This window comes from Adiantum capillus-veneris, chromosome 21 (genome assembly GCF_014529385.1).
Source record: "Adiantum capillus-veneris isolate H3 chromosome 21, ASM1452938v2, whole genome shotgun sequence".
Lineage (NCBI taxonomy): Eukaryota > Viridiplantae > Streptophyta > Polypodiopsida > Polypodiales > Pteridaceae > Adiantum > Adiantum capillus-veneris.
In genome coordinates this window covers 33187746-33204822 of record NC_140951.1, presented here as the reverse complement: position 1 = coordinate 33204822, position 17077 = coordinate 33187746, and the positions used below count along the sequence as shown (strand labels likewise).

Below are 17077 nucleotides of genomic sequence, written 5' to 3'. Positions count from 1 at the left end.
TCCTTCAACCTGGTTAGTTAGGTCCTCTCGTGCAAGAACCAAGTATCTCATCTACCAGAGTCCTAGAGGCATTGTGACTAGATTCACAACCCATCTATAGTGCATGGCTAGTGGATATGTAGGGTGCAATCCATCACGATGTCGAACATTTGAATACACTTGACAAGTTACACATGTCTCTACAAACTGAGATACATCTTTATACATACCCTTCCACCAGTATTTTTCTTTCAACTTGGAGAAGGTTGCCCATACACCCCTGTGTCCAGCCCATAGACTCTCATGAAACTCTTGCATGAGCTTTACTTGAGTCTCTTTTTTACATATAACCCTTTGTGGTGTAGCACCCTTTTGTTTAGGATGCTTCCACAAGTAACCATCCCTCAAAAAGTACCCATATGCTTTCCTGCGTATCCTCTTAAATTCTTGTTCAGACCAATCATCCTGTTTTGTTAGAGTACTCAAGTAGCTTCCAATAAGAAGCCAATCACCTTCATAAAGCTCTTTCAAGAATGATTCAAGTAGATTAGTCATGCAGACATTGTTACCTTTGACATGAGAGATAGAATAGAACTTTGTGCCTACATCATCTCCCTCGTCAATCATTTGTGAGTCATCTTCATACCTTGCCCTTGATAGCATATCTGCCACTGTATTGTCTTTACCTGCAATGTGCTTAAACTCAGGATTTAAGGACTTAATGTAGGTAATCCACCGCAACATAGCAATGTCTGGAGTTGAGCAGCTTGTAATCATCCCAAGAAGTGGTAGACAATGTGTTTCTACAACCACACATGCACCAATTAGGTACTCTTTCCCACTTTTCAAGACTGTAACCATACCCCATAACTTTCTCTTTATCTGTGGATAGTTTCTTTGGCGAGCACTTAGCACCTTTGCTCCAAATCTTACCACATACCTGTGTCCTTGTTTGTCATCTTGCCCTATTGCCCATCCAATCCCTATAGGGCTGGTGTCTATTGTCACAATTACTGGCTTTTGACACTCATAGTCTACCTTTCTCAAAGTTGTTGCTGACTGGAGCAACTCCTTTAGCTTTTTCATGGATTTTACATGTGCTTCTGTCCATTTAAACTTCTGATTCTTTCTAAGCAGCTGATAAAGAGGATCAGCTACATGTGCATAATGTGGAATCCAAATAACATAAAAGACACATGCTCCCAGAAACCTTCTAACCTCAGTGATGCTAGTGCACGTTTGTTTCATTCTTTGGATGGCATCTACCTTTGTTGGACAAGGTTTCCTACCATATGGCCCGCACATGTGCCCCACAATAAGCACTTCATTGACACCAAACATAGACTTTTTCCCTGACAATGTAAGATTCACTTCTTCCAACCTAGACAAAATTTTATCACAATCATTTATGTGATTTACCACAAACTTGCGACATCCCTTGAGATCCAAAGCTTCATCTTTGTCAATTTCTTCACATCCTTTGATAGGCAAATCATCAATGAAAGGCATTGTGATTTGAGGAATAAAGTCACGTAACACCTTATTCATCCCATTCATCATATGTGCAACCGAGTTGGTTTCTCCCTGTGGCAAGGTACACATCCTTACCAAACCCAAAGGTGTCCTCATGGTTTTCAAGTCTCTGCTTTCGATTGCAAGCTGAAATTGATCATACCCTGAGTAGAGATCCCCCATTGAGTAGATTTCCCTCCCTGCAAATGCCTCTACAAACTCATCCACAATTGGACCTGTACCTACATTTCTAATTGTCACCTTGTTCACTGGTTGCATATCTTGGATGAAGCGTAGAGAACCGTTCTTCTTCAGAACTGTGAACCACCTGTTTGAGTATGGAGCACAAGAAGGCTCCAAGATTCCCATTTTGATTTTCTCATTCAGTAGCTCTACTAACTTTGGCAAATGAGCCTTTGGAACCGGAATAGGCCGCAGATTCCAAGGCACATGAGGTATTGTGAAAATTACCATAGGAGCTACAATAGAAGGATCAACACATCCTATCTTATGTGGCTCAAATGCAAAAGCCTTACCATGCTTTAAAAGCATTTCTTTGAAGCACTTTGTCTCCCCCTGTGTTAGAAACTCCTCGCGACCAATCTGCAAGTCTTGGAAAGACTCCTTTGTGAAGGTATGCCCAATCTTTTTAGGATTCCTCAAAATTGGTTGTAAAGAATCTTTTCCCTGTTGTTGGGTGGTAAGGGTGAAGCTATTGGTTTCACCTTCTTTGCTACACTCTTGTATTTAGTTTCAACATGGACTTCTGGGCCAACTGTTTGGCTTTCTTTAAAGGCTTCTATTACTTCATACATTTCCATAGAGCAAACTTCCACAACTTCATTTTCAAGATGCAAAATTAGACCTCATTATAGCATCAAGCTCACCCATAGTATCTACAAAAGAAACTTGTTTACACAAATCCAAAACATTTTCAGTAGGCTTTAGCAACCCACTCTTTTTCATGCCTATTTGTACATTATGCACATATTGCCTCTCATATCTCTTCAAATCTTCAAGTTTTGTAAAACATACTGATCCATTCCTTGTTACCAAGGAGCTCATTGAGAAAGTTTCACCTATTTTTGGATCAAGCGAGACCCTTTTTCTTTCTGTACCACTGCAATCCTGCTTTACAATGGTACTTGGCCAAAACCCATCATTTCTCTATGATCATGAAACTCTTTGCTTACCTTTGGTAGAGGATGTTCTCTGAGGTTGTCACGATTTCTTTCATGGTTCACACAAACTGTGAGAAATTGGACGGCTCGTTTACCATCTTTGCTACGTATCCTAGCATATGTTGAACCATCATCCATTACCTTTGTTTCCATTCGAACTCCCACAATGTAGGGCTGTCCAAGGATGAGTGATATGAAGATGTATCCTGTACAAAGAAGTTTTGGTCAATCTTTACATCACCTATTGTTACCTTCACACCTGGACATGCTGCATACAATTCACTGGATGAATTGTTTGCCACTTTTACCATCCAGCCATGATATGTGTCCATCGGCCATTTGCACTTGTTGTAGAGACTCTTTGACATTATGTTTATTTCTGAACCATGGTCAATCAAGGCAACAAATGGCTCTTCAAGATCACCTACCTTGACCAAAGTTTCTGTAGTACCCCTTGCCCAATGACTTCGTGAATAGTAACTCCTAGGAATATCTTCAACTTCTTCATCATCATTTGAGAAATACACTTGCTTCACTCTCCCACTAGATTGGTAGCATCCTACCACAGCTCCATCATTCTCCTTATTTTGCAGTTGCATCCCTTGTGTCTTTGAGGTTTCCCCTTCAACCTGTGGACGAGAAACTTCAGCAAGGGTTTGCCTCTTCCTCTTGATGATGTCAATGATCTCCTCATGGAATTCACGCTTTGCAATGCCAAGAACTTCTCCCAGAGTAAACTCAATCTTGCTATTCAAGATCCTTTCCTCCAAGACTTTCTTTAAATCTGTAGCAACCTCAATATCAGATTGTAGTTTATAAGTTGGGCCTTTTGTCTTACCTTTCGTTGGCTCTTTCTTCTTTCCTGTTGTAGACTCCTCCATGAGTACTTCAGGTGGAGATGCTCCTTGTGTTGAGGGTGTTTGAGAAGGCATTGAGTCGCTTCTTCCCCCACTTCTAGAAGCTCTTTTTGATGGTCCTTCATCAGCATTCTCACATCTGCGCTTCTCTTCTACAATTGCCTCATTTTGTTGGCATTTTGTAATGTAGACATGCACTACCAATGAGTCCACTGGATCATTCCATCCTGGTTCTAGACGTATGCAATCACCTGCTTCATGTAGAATCTCTTTTGTAAGCTTTCCTTTTTTAGCTAATTGCATGACATTTGGCCAAATTTGACCATGATGGTCACTCACCTCTTCATCACAAAAATGTTCAATTTTTACTCCATAAGTAGCTGCCTCAACTGAAGAGGTGGCATGCTTAGTTGCCATATCTTCAACTAAGGTTTGCATTCCCCCCTTCCCAAAGTTAGTTCTCAAGGATAGACCTGCCTCTCTTAAGTGGATTTTACCATCTTTAAAAAAGACAACATCTTTTGACAAAGCATCACTAAAATCATCACAATCCCTTCTTACATGGTCTGTACTATCACACCAAATACATCTATTAACAAACCCTTCTTTGGGCTGTTGTCTTTGCCTAGGAAGTGGCCCTGATGGTTGGCCTTTTTCTTCAAGCTTTGCAAACTTCACCTTCAAGTCACGCATTCCCTTCACAAGCTCATCTAGCATGGACTCATCAACCTTAGGAGCGATAAAAGTAGGCTTTACCATTTTGTCAGAAGTTGAGGTGGAAGGACTTGTAGTGTTTACTACCATCTTGTCCCTTCTTCTTTGTCGTTTGGCAAGCAGTGAGACAGCACCTTCAACCTCATTCCAGTCGATCTTTAGTCCTTGCTCAGCATCTTTATCTTCAAGAAGAAGCTCCAAATTTTCTTGAAACTCTTTACCTGCAGCTTGTAAGAAAAGATCTGTCTTGTCTGCATCTAGTGTGGCCCTTTCTGTCCTGGTGAGTTGTGCATAGCGCCGCTCAAATTCCCTAAGTAGCCCTGTTATTGATAGTGCTTGCTTTGGCTTGACTACCCATTCTAAGAATGTCCTTTTGGTCACTCTCTCAGAGTCCTCCATGAAATATTCCTCCTTTAAAGCTACTTTGAGTTCTTTCCAATTTCTCCCATGCCCATCTCTAATTACCCTAACATGCTCTCTAATTTCTGGAGCAACAACTAGCTCAAAGCTTTGAATCATCTCACCTTCTGACACGCGATGCAGCTCCATCTCCTTCACATACTCGCGTAAGTACTTGGTTACATCTTTGCCATTGAACTGATCCATTCTATTTACGACTGCTTGTATGGCCTTCGTTGTTGAAATCTCCCTTCTTTCAATGGGATGTTGTTGTTGCATGAACATTGCAAATACTTGAAACATTTGCATTGTTGCTAGGTCAAAATGCATACCCTGTTGCTCAACATGATCACCCATGGTTATCCACAAAATCTCACCTTGGCAATTTCGCGTCGGGTTCACCAAAAATATATCGAGAAATTTGCGATCTTGCCACGAAAGCACCGGGCTTATGGCTGTGAGAGTTTGTGACAGAACTCAACAAAAACTATATGAAGGACTTAAACCATAGATGCCATGAAGACTAGGGTTTGGAAAGAAGTGCAATCAAAGAAGACTCACTCTTTCTCTCTTGCACTCACACACACAAAGAAAGAACACAAAAGAGAATGTCAAAACAATACGAAAATGAAAACATCAAGGCTATGGTCATATCGTATCATGGGTAATATGAAAGGGTTAATAGATGAGTTAATGGCATTCAATCTTGACTGACCAAATAGGCTACGAATTGTTCTTTGGAATTGTAGTTTTGTGCTTACCATAATATATATATTTTGTCTAGTGATTGGGATTAATTGTGTGTACCAATCCTCTTGGTTCATAGCAAGATAACTACGTTTACGCAAAAGAAAAGTTATAGTCTATGAGAGGTAGTATGATGGGATCCGGTGATAGAAGTATTTCATTAAGCCTTTCTGGGCCAAAGAGAAACACTATACGTTGTTGAAAGTGTATTTTTCGGCTAATCCATACGTTAATTCTAATAGATCGTACAGAGTGAAAGCGATAGAAATGATCATCATGTGGGTTATTCATCTAGGATAGTATGTGAGAAATGTAGATATGAGAGAAGTGAAGAGATGAGAAGTTTCCCTCCCAAGCCCTATTCTTGTCCGTAGGCAATAAGGATACTGCGGGGAGAGATGTACTTGTAAAAAAGAGAACCTAGAATTTGCAGAGAGGATGAATTACTAAGAATGAGAGGGATAGGTTTGGTTAAGGAGATGAGATTAGATACATATATATATATATATATATATATATATATATATATATATATATATATATATATATATATATATATATATATATATATATATATATATATATGTATGTCGGATTAGAGATGAAAAAGAAAACAACAAGAAATCAAGAAAACGTCAATGTAGAACACATCTTACTTGACAAACCCTTCAGCACCATTATTGATGGAGAGAGAAGAAGAGGAGAGCACTCCACTTTGATTGATACGCCAAGTACAACACCTTCTTTGATTAGAGTTGATCTTCCAAGGATAGCGTACAAGAATGGCTAGTCTTCCTCTAGGAGAAAGTGTAGGCTTGGGCTTATGTTAATGGGGCTAAGTACAATTAGGCATTACTACTCACTCCCTCAAGAATTCCTCTCATCAATGGCTTGAATGCTTCAGTTCCTTTTCAAGGAAGAAGAGGTCCCCTTTTATAGGTGAAGGGAACCCCCAAGGGTTTACACAAGAAGAGAGGAGCCAGTGTGAATAGAAATTGGAAAAGTTGGAAATGAGCTGTCCCTGCATGATGTGGGCAGACTGGGGTCCAGTATTTTGATCATATCTCCTCAACCGTGCCTCCAAATAAAAAAGTAAAAATATGGGCAGAAACTTCGGCTCATTAGCTACGATTTTCATTTTAAAATCATTTTTCAATTCGGATTGGAACCTTGTGTAAAAAATTCATCAAAATAGGGTCCATTTCTGGCAGCAAAAGTCTTCCCGTGGTCCCCTTAGCCTATACTTTCATTTAATTCCAAAGGACACCTCATGCCATATGAAAGCATGACATTGCTCCTTGACAAAGTTTTGTAATCATGCTTGCAATAATGCATTAAAATAAGTGTATCTTTGAAATCATGCCACCTAGTGTCCCACTAGGATTTGATTCCCTCCTGGTAGCTATTTAAAAAGAAATATAAGAAAAGTATAAAAAATATATAGAATATATATATATTGGAGTTTACCCTAGATATAGGATCTAGCTAGGGTGTGAGATGATAATGAGATAGTAGAAATAAAGAATCAATGCTTTTTGCCCCAAGTTAAAGAGGCGGAGCTATTGAGCTTTTCCCATAGTATTTTCTGATGGTAAAGTAAGGATAAGTTACCCTTGAGAAAAATAATAGGATGAGGTAGAAGGCTTATTATTATACTTAAATATGCATATGTACATTATAGGAAAGATAATTATGTATCTAAAAAGTTACAAGATAGATCTTGTAGCATGCGTTCCCACTATGTACGTGTCACAGCACGACAACGCGCTTCACCAGGGGCACTTTTCTCCCACTGGGTTTTTCCCCCTAGACATCTGGTGTGAAAGGACACCTTATCTCTTAGGGTCTCATATAAGCTTTGTAGCTCTGAGTTTGTATATACTCTATTATTTCTAATACAGAGAGATAGACTACAGAGATCTCGTACACAAGCTCTGTGTCTTCTCCTTCTCCATCTTCTTTCTACTCTGAGTTGCTATCTTCCTTCTGTTTCCTATTTCATCATCTCCAACAATTTTGGCCTTTTGAAGACATTAATATACCATTTCATTTGTGTGTGTGTGCGGGCGCGCATGTATGCCTGGAGAAGGAGGGATGGGGTGGGAGCAAAGGAGAGATGGTCAATAGGGGCCGGCCTCGCTTCACTGCAAAGTTGATGGAGAATGCTCCTATTCAGTTGCCGCGGGAGTAAAAATGGCACCCCCAATAAATTTGGGCTTTTAAAAAAATGTTTTAAGTGTCTTTTTTATGATGCTTCATAGTTTGTAAACGTCGCTATGAGCATCGTAAGATGCAACACATTTAGCGCCGTTTTTATTATTTTTTGGGGCAAAAGGTCCCTCCTTCATGCAACTCTTACAACCCTTTTCGAAGTAGAGGGTCATGCATCCCCATTCTCATGTGTATGCTTCTCTTCTACAATTGCTTCATTGTTATGGAATTTTTCAAGGTAGGCATATATAGATAAAGAGTCCACGTGATCATCCCAACTTGTTATATAGCGTATGCAATTACTAGCTTGATGTAATACTTATTTAGTGACCTTCCCTTTTTTGGATGACGCCACTACATATGGCCACAAGCCATCAAACTCCTCAAAAACATCTTGAAAATGCTTTGACCCTTTCTTTGGAATCAACTCTATCTTCACCCCATAGGTAGCAGCTTCCACTACAGAGATGGCATGATTGGTTGCCATATCCTCTAATAACTTTCGTATACTTCCTTTTCCAAATTTAGTTCCTGGCATACTTGTCTCCCGCAGATGGATATTACCATCCTTAAAAAACACAAGATCTCTTTTTAAAGCATCATTGAAGCGATCACAATCCCTTCTACCGTGGTTTGTGCTATCACACCATATACATATGTGCAAAAATCCTTCCTTACTTTGGGATTTCTATCCAGATGTTTGTCCTTTCTCTTCAAGCCTCGTCAGGTTTTAACTTTTTTTCTTGCATTCCCTTAACAATATCATCAAGCATAGAATTATCACCTTTTTTACTCACATTAGCAGGCTTTGTTGGAATCTATGGCATGCTAGAGGTAGAAGTAGCACCATTCACCACCATCTTGTCTCTACAATGTAACCTCTTTCCAGTCAGCCTTTAGACCCTGTTCTAAATTCTTGTATTCAAGCAATAGCTGGAGTTAAGTACCTGTATCTTGAAGGAATACTTCAGTCTTTTCACTATCCAAAGTACCTCACTTTGTTCCTAACAGTTGAGCATAAAGTCTCAAACTCCCTCAGCATTTCAATAATGGAAAGTGCTTCTTTTGGCTTTGTAACCCATTCCAAGAAACTTCATTTTGTAACACTTTCAGAGTCCTGCAGGAATTATTCCTCCTTTTGGGCTAATTTGAATTGCTCCCGATCACTTCCATGCTCCTCCCTCATTTCCCTTACATAGTCTCTAATCTCTTCCATGCTTAAAATCTAAAAGCGTTTATAATTGGAAAATCACAAATCCTCTTTCCTATTGTGCTCTGAATCTAAATTCATGATGAACGGATCACAAACTCAAAACCAATTTTACTCAAAAAGAGCAATGAAAAAAGCTTGTATCATTTATGAAATCTCAACTCATATACGAGCACAAATCCCATTCAAAACCAAACCTCTGTCATGGAGTCTTGTAGCCTCGCCTCTAATTACATAGTTGTAACTTCAATCTATTGAAAGGAAATCACAAGCTTCCACCTTCACATTGATCATTTTCAAATTTTGCAGAGATTTAAGAGCTTCCATATTGAAACCCACACACCATTTTGATGAAGGGAAACCCTAATTCACTCTCTCACAAGCTCAAATACAAAATAGTAGAGGCAAGACTACACTACACATTCATAAAGAAACCATGAATTGAATACAAAAAAAGGAAAAAATAATAAGATTTCAGCCATAAACAAGTAATCCCCTTGCTTAGAAACTCGTGCAAATTGCTGCTATGCCAATTTTTGAGTACATACCACAACACAACAACGGTTCGAGGCTCATGAGCTATGCTCTCGATGGGTGTTTCCTCGTCCCCCATTGGGGAGCTTGTTTTCCCGATTGCCTCTGGAGGGTGTACAACAATGTGCAGTTATAAATACATGGATATATAAAAAGTTTCTCCCTTCTATCTTCCCCGCACTGATGGTAAAAGAAAAGAGGAAAATGAGCAACATTGTAGATCATTATGCTTCACAAGAGAATCAATTCAAGCAAAATGAAGGGAAAATGATTTAGCGCAGCAACCAACAAAAAAGAAAGCAAAGCTAATTTTTTGTCTCATGGTTACAACACTTGAAGTGACTCCCAAAAAAATTTGGGAGGGGTACAGAGATGTTTGCTCCATACTTCAAAACCATCATGAAATCTCTTCCCGTTGATGTATTAGAGCGGAAGTGTACTTAAAGATATGTTTTCAAAGATGTAGAGAGTCTAGACTTCCCTAAATGTTGCAAGCTATGCTTTGTAGTAAAGAGGCTTACCGGGGGGGGAAGAGAATTGACATGTTAGACAAAACCATGTACAAAGTATCTGTATAAGATAAAATCAACAAAAAAAGAATCTCCTCCAACAAGAAGGTAATTCATAGACTATGAATGGGCATGTGTGAGGTATTCAAGGCATGAGAATAGTGTGGGCGGGGTACATGACAACTGCATGGGGCTCAATTCATCTCTATGTGCCTTGGATAACACATCATCATGAAAATGCAAGCCTTGTCAAACTCCATCTTGTGGTGATGGGATAGTGAGGTCTACATGAGGGAGCCCTCTACGATGACTAGTCTTCTCTAGAGATGTCTCTGGTGACTGCCTCTAATGTCCTTCACCACCCATCTGTGTCTATGTGATGCTTTGTGACCAGGGGCTCTCCGTCTTGGACGGGCTTTGCTATCCTTGGCTCTAGCAGGAGGAGGTCCTCGTTGTACTATAGCATCCTGATGGGATGCCATTTGTGTGGGCCAAAAATACTCCTCAAGCCTTATCTGCTTGATATGGACTCTACCACTCCGTGTTTGTGAGAGAGAGAGAGAGAGAGAGAGAGAGAGAGAGAGAGAGAGATTGCATTATCGTCCACGGAGGTCATATATGACCCATGGGACCGGAGACAAAAAACATTACAACGAAGCCTTTTAAGTGAAGGCATTGGATACATATCAGTTAAGGACTGAGGGTCTGCCAGTAGGGTAGAAGATAAGAAAAAAAAGGAAACAAGACCTAAACCTAAGTGGGGTTGGGTAAGGGGAGACCCCCTTTGGGAGTTCGGAACTCTTGAATGATAGCCTTCCCCCCTCGGTAGACTGCCCATTTGCCTTGCTTTAGGGCTTCGTCGACCTTCTCGAGTTCGCACTTTTTAACCTTGAGTTGATTCATGGTCAGCTCCTCAGCAATCCAAACCTTTGTTCCTTTGAGGAGGTAAGATTGACGCAATAGCCTCACTCGCTCCTCTTTGTCCTTAAAAGTGAGAAGGCAGTGCTCCGGTGGTACTTTCCTTTGTGTGTCGTTAATCCAGGAAATGTCTTCTGGCTTGATGTTGATGGGCTGAATAATATCGTTGGGCTTGACGATTACCTCTTCGAGGGTGTCCTCGATAATGCACCATGGTGAGGGAAGCCCACCAATCTGGATCTTAAGGGCGTTCTCTTCCTGGAGTTTCTGCTTGTGAAGCTCCGTCGTCACACAAGTTTGTACTTTTGCCAAGACCACAGACTAAGCGTGGGTGACTTTCACCTCGACTTCTCTTACTTTGTCTATGGCAAGATTGACCATGGAGTCAAAGCGCGTCTCAAGCTTACCGAGGCGAGCCTTGAGATCCCGATTCTCTTCCATAAGTTGATCAAGGGCTCTTTGAAGCTGTCCAATCCTATCGTTCTTGCTCGGTGCTGCCACAACGGCTGCAAAACTGGGTCGGCTCCTCATCGTGGTTTTCGGTGTGTTCATGGTAAAAAGTCGGACTGTGATTGATGGCTGTTGCTCACTTTGTCACATAGTGCACAGAGATTTGTTGGGAGCTTTACTGTGGATATGGGTTTGATTTGAAACCCTTAGGTTCTAGGGCAGAGCTCTTTATGTTGTGAGTGGCGAGAGAAAGAGAGAGAGAGAGAGAGAGAGGGCGAGAGAGACTCCTTTGTCAGCTCGGGCGCCTTCACCTGCCCGCAGTAACTCAGCAGCTCCAGCAGCCCCTCGTTGTCGCCAGCAGATCAGGGAGGCTTGCTTTCACCATCATCAGGCTTCTCGAGTGTCGGCTCTGCATGCTGTCGCAAGTCTTGGCAGGTCGTCTCGCAACGGGTCACCAGGACGCCATCGGCCCTGCAGGTCGCAGATAGGCTTGGGGGGGCAAGGCTATGGCTTCACACCTTCCCATAAGGGAGCCCCTCGCCCGGGGGGAGGCTGGGGGGACAGAGGACGGCGGAGAGAGAGAGAGAGAGAGAGAGAGAGAGAGAGAGAGATCTATTAGCCGAAGTTGGCCTATGAGGAAAATCAGACATACTTGTGTGTGTCATCCATCTATCGGGAAAGGACAAAAATACCAAGTAAAAAATGTTTCTATGGTAAGGGGAGAGGAGGTGATCCATGTGAGGCCAGGATACAAGAAACATGGTATATGAGGGGGGGACTAGAGCTCTAATCTAGGGGATATGGGTGCACATCTATATGCTCAAGGAAGTACAATTCTGAAGCGCATCAAGCTAACTAGCTCCATCCTATGTCAAACAGGTGGTGTAACCCATATTGTTGTACCATACACCACAGTTTGGATGACCAAAGTGTCGAATAGCCACCCCTTAGTGCACGCCTCCTGAAAGTGTGTCTGATGACAGCTCCTCTCAAGCATGGCCAAAGGCACATATCCTCTGGTGAGTCTATCTGTTGCTACCTTTGCCATTCTGAAACACTCGTTGGCAAAGATGACACCCAAGTATAGATACGACTCTACCACCTCTACTTGTCCACCCACAACCATAGAGATTGCCGCACTCATGTCTACCTTGCAAGTAGGAAAGGTCGTGACCTTGGTTTTTCCAAGGTTCACTACCACCCTCTCTACATACAAGAGTCGCCAAGAGCCTCAAAATGTCGTTGTCAACCTTCCTATGCTTCATAGATCAAAACAATATCGACAACATAGAGCATGATATGTACTAGGGTACCTCCAAGGTATGCACCCTTACCACCAACTCAAAGAAGAGAGTGGGCATCCTTGTCTCACACCAATGGTGCTAGAACTAGGGTTTGATGAGCTCCGGTGGCGCGTCATACTCTCCCTAGCACTTGTTCATATACAACACATATATAGCCCAAGCCATTTGTGAAGGTACACCCAAGCTCTAGAGGTGTAACAGCCTCTCGCGTGGAATTGTATAAAATGCTTTGCAAAAGCACATAGGCAATACTGTAATCTCTTCTTTCACACTTTCGCCCCATCAATGAGGCAGCGATGTGATATAAATTAGAGAAGGCTCGTCTAAAACCCGGGACTTTGAGTCCCTCTCTACACGAGTTGAACTCTACCTCAAGTACTGCTCGACAGAACTTGGCCATGTGTTGTTAATTCCATGGGACCATGGTGTCGCCAAACTTGTGGAAAGACACAATGGTGTGTCTACTCCACAGAAGCCCTCTCCCACAGCCCTATTTGGATGTGTGTGCAACCAAGGGGACTATTGTGTTCACTTTCAGAATGAGGTGCGGACTCTGTGGTCTGTGTGGTTAATAGATATGCAGAGCTGTAGTGGGCAGGCTCATGCTCAAAAGCTTGTCCTTTGCAGCGTGTGAGACTCTACATCTGTCTTCTGCCCTCCTGCTACGTAGTCTTCCCAAGAGCTCTCTGTGCTTGTAAGGTGCATTAAAGCCATTTTCACTCATCATCACTAATGGTTCTATGGCATAGTCCCATCGTGGGTTTCCTTTTTTCCCCCGGCAGCATGGACCTCTGCTGAGTATGTATAGGGGCTACTTATTGTGTGGAGTGGATGGCAGAGAGGGAGAGAGAGAGAGAGAGAGAATATAATCATTTACATATAACTAGAGCAGCCCCTTGATTGATTATCTCATTAGCCTAACCTACATTGGGTGAGCTAAATAATGATGCTAAAACGTAAGATCTTCAGTCTTGACCAACTTGACAATTTACAAATCAGAAAGGGTTAAGTCCATTAAGATACATAGGTGAGGAGAACCTAAGATACTTATGGAACCTTCAGCGCTGCCAACTGACTCCAAAATATATCCATGGCATACTCCTTCCTTGCAAGCATATCATTGAGACGGCCTCTTCTTCACCCTCGTACGCAATGGCAACGGGGTGCACATGGCTGTAGAGATCACTCTGCATTTGTAGCGGCAGAACAAGTTTAGTTCTACCTTTGCAGTCAGTTCTCATCTTCGCCATCCTCACTTGAGTATAAGCTTTCAAGAAAGGTTCCATCTGCTCGTAAAGTAAAACTATTATCTGAATCCATCTGCCATTGCTTTCTAAGTTCCTCTAAAGCCTTGGATGCAGCTGCGGCCACGGCAGGATTGACATCTTCCGCAAGCCTCTACATCACAATTACAGTAAGAGATTGTATAGACAAAGGATAAGCAAATGATTCTTTCAGCAGTTACCTGCAAAGCACCCATTCCAGCATTTCCTAATGCCCAAAGTGATGGAGCATTTCCAAGCGCATTTGCCAAAGCTTGCCTGTAAAAGCCAAAAAGCCGTCTCTTAGAGTGGAAATATCTAAGTGACACTCACTCTAGATTCCATACAAAGAATTTAACATAATGAATCACACCTATCAAACTTGCCTAGAAATTGAGATATGCAATAGAGAAAGAGCCCACTACTCCTAGAACATTAGTGTGTGTGTGTGTGTGTGGTGGGATCTCAGCTGTCAGTGTCTATGCCATCCTTCAGTCTGATGTATGGCGGGGTAATCAGCTATGGTCGCTTTCTGAGTCATCCTTGTGGTCGCAACACACATTGTCTCGTATTTGGCAGAGTCATCTGCCTTTGAAGGAACGTGTTTTTTTGTGGCGGTGCTTGGTGGGAGCTCTACCTGTTGGCAGTGTGTTGCATGCTCGGCATATTGCGCCTTCCCGATGCCCCAGATGCCTTGAACCTGACAAGACCGTGCCACACTTACTGTGGTGTTGTCATCACTCCAAAGCCTTCATTCGGCAAGTGTCGAATGCTCTTCGGCTGCGATTTCCTTCCGGCTCTTTTCACGGACTATTTTGGCTTTTTGGGGTGCTTCGGTCACAACAATCTCAGTTTGCGGTGTTCTTCACCTGGGTCAGATTTTGGACTATGTGGGCCATCTGGCATCATAGGAACTCCTTAATGTTCCAAGGCACTCTTGTTGACCCCTTTTCCTATTTCAAATTATCTCTTGGTCAAGCACTGCATTTTGCCTACGACGCTGGAGACATCACTCTTGAAACCTACAGGATTTATTTCGACTGTTTCAAACCTTCGGAGTCTCATAGTGCTCCGTGTTTTGTATCCCTTTCTTTTCGTGGGTTTTCCTCGCTTTGAGGTTTCCCACTTGTAAATTAATCAAAGCAGATTTACAAAAAAGTGTGTGTATGGTGGGTGGGTAGGTGGGTGGGCGGGTGGGTACCGTGGGGGCGGGCAGCAGCACCTCCATTTTAAAGACAACAGTGCTACCAAATGTGATAGCTATACAGCACAAGCACTCCTCAAATAGAAGACATGGAAGAAATGGGGAAAAAGTGGCGGATATTTGAGTTTATATGGAGCAATAGGATTGATTTAACTCCATAAGCAACACAAAAAAAGCGACGGGAATAACATAACATTTCATGGAACTTTTTACAGTGAAACGGTCTGAATACCTGGTAGCCACATCTGGTGATTTTGCACATTCAGCAAGCATAGTTGCACTACTTGCACCATCTACAGCATCCATGTCCAAAAGTGTTGCAATTATCAACTCTAGCTGTTACCAAACCATTATGTTAAAATCTCTCTCTCTCTCTCTCTCTCTCTCTCTCTCTCTCTCTCTCTCTCTCTCTCTCATGGCCAGGAGTTAGTGGGATATACAGATGCATACGCTTACCTTGGGATAGTCTCTGGTGGGCCATTGTTTTCATTGAGGAGAGCAGCTGAGACTAGATTGATCAGAGCTTATGCTGTCCTAGGCAAACTAGAGAGGATGTGTTTGCACATTCAATTCCGAGAACCGCGAACAAAACTATGGCTCTTTAATACGTTAGTGACATCAGCTATGATTTACGGAGCTATGATTTATTGATTTATGGAGTAAAGACTCAAGATATGGGGACCTTCAATGGACCACCACATGTTAGCTGCAACACAATTGAAAAGGTGAAGATCTAGTTTTACACTTTCACAAAATCCTTTCTTTCTTTCCTTGCGTAAGTGATTTCTTTGTGCTTAAATGATGGTTCCTTTTATTTTCCCCCGGGGAGAGGGGTTGAGAGAGTGCAATAGACATGTGTAGAGAGAGAGAGAGAGAGAGAGAGAGAGAGAGAGAGAGAGAGAGAGAGAGAGAAGAAAGCAACACCCGATGGGGTCTTAACCAACCCTCTCAAGGGCCCCCCACACCTTTGCCGATGTGGTATTTGCTTTAGATTGCATAAATGGAATGTACACACAATGCAGTACCTCAAGTGCAGACACAAATCCAGCACTTAACACAAAGACGACAGTCACATCACTGCACATGATCTCACACGACATCACATGACAAATCAGCCATAGAAAAATTCATTCCAAATAGCAGACCATGATTGCAAGTAACTTATTTTGTAACCGCATCTAGATCCATCCCAGACCTCACTGAAGTCGAATTAACTAATCCCATATTGCGATCAATTCTATAGAGATTTTCGACTCAAGCACTATCATGTGCGAGTAATCATTCGCCTCAAGCATTATCATGTGCGAGACATCATTTTCGGGGATACCATTTCAAAGTACTTCTTTCATAAAGTCATCCAGCAGAATACTGTTAGCCCATCAATATCCCTGAAATCCAAAGGAAAATCAGTGACTTTATTCTTTCCAGTTAACCTGTGACAATGGGGCGGAGTAACTCCTCTCTTGTGCACTCCCGCCTGCACCAGATTCAACCTGCTGATCCCCAAGAATTTTTGGAATAGCCATAAATAGACCAAAAGCGTCAAGGTAAAGTTCCAAATCTGAGGGGCATCTGCTACGTCTTCCTCCTCCATCCATTTCGCATCAATGTCGGATAGTTCTTGACTAAGAACTGCAGTTCACTTTACCTTTCTCTTTCCTTTCCTCGTGAGCCAGTATCTATTCCGGAATAAGTATCTCCTCGCTCTCTTCCCCTTTAGGTTGCTCCTCAGGCTCCCTGTCGACTGGCACCTCACCCTTGAAATTTTTCAACAGACTCACATGGAAAGCATTGTGAATCTTCCAAGTCTCTGGCAACTTCAGTCTAAATGATACATCATTTATCTTCTCTTAATCTGGAAAGGGCCATAGTATTGCATTCTTAGCTTTGAAAAAAGCTGTTCCTTTTCCTTTCATTTCTTAAGGCGTACCTTCTCAAACCGTAAGAGCACCCAAATCATCCTCCTTCAGCTGCTAATTGCGACGAATCTTATCGGTTGCCTTCTTATGCCGTGCTGGAGACTTCTCAAGAGCCTCGTGCACCTTGGCAAAAGCAATATCTAGATCTAGATCATATTGATCTTCTT

General features: G+C 42.1%; 1 protein-coding gene across 5 annotated transcripts in view; it reads right to left on the bottom strand.

The window, feature by feature from the left end:
• Window positions 1–13469: 13469 nt before the first annotated feature.
• Window positions 13470–17077, bottom strand: part of LOC147430753 (senescence-associated protein AAF, chloroplastic-like) — a 41566-nt gene continuing 37958 nt past the window's right edge. For all 5 annotated transcript variants that reach the window (XM_086493315.1, XM_086493313.1, XM_086493314.1 and 2 more), the window contains 3 exons: window positions 15224–15327; window positions 13991–14066; window positions 13470–13923 (listed from right to left, as the gene is read on the bottom strand). In XM_086493315.1, the coding sequence (XP_086349441.1) occupies window positions 13756–13923; window positions 13991–14066; window positions 15224–15327 (348 nt within the window). In that variant the 3' untranslated portion in view covers window positions 13470–13755. The remainder of the gene's footprint in view (window positions 13924–13990; window positions 14067–15223; window positions 15328–17077) is intronic.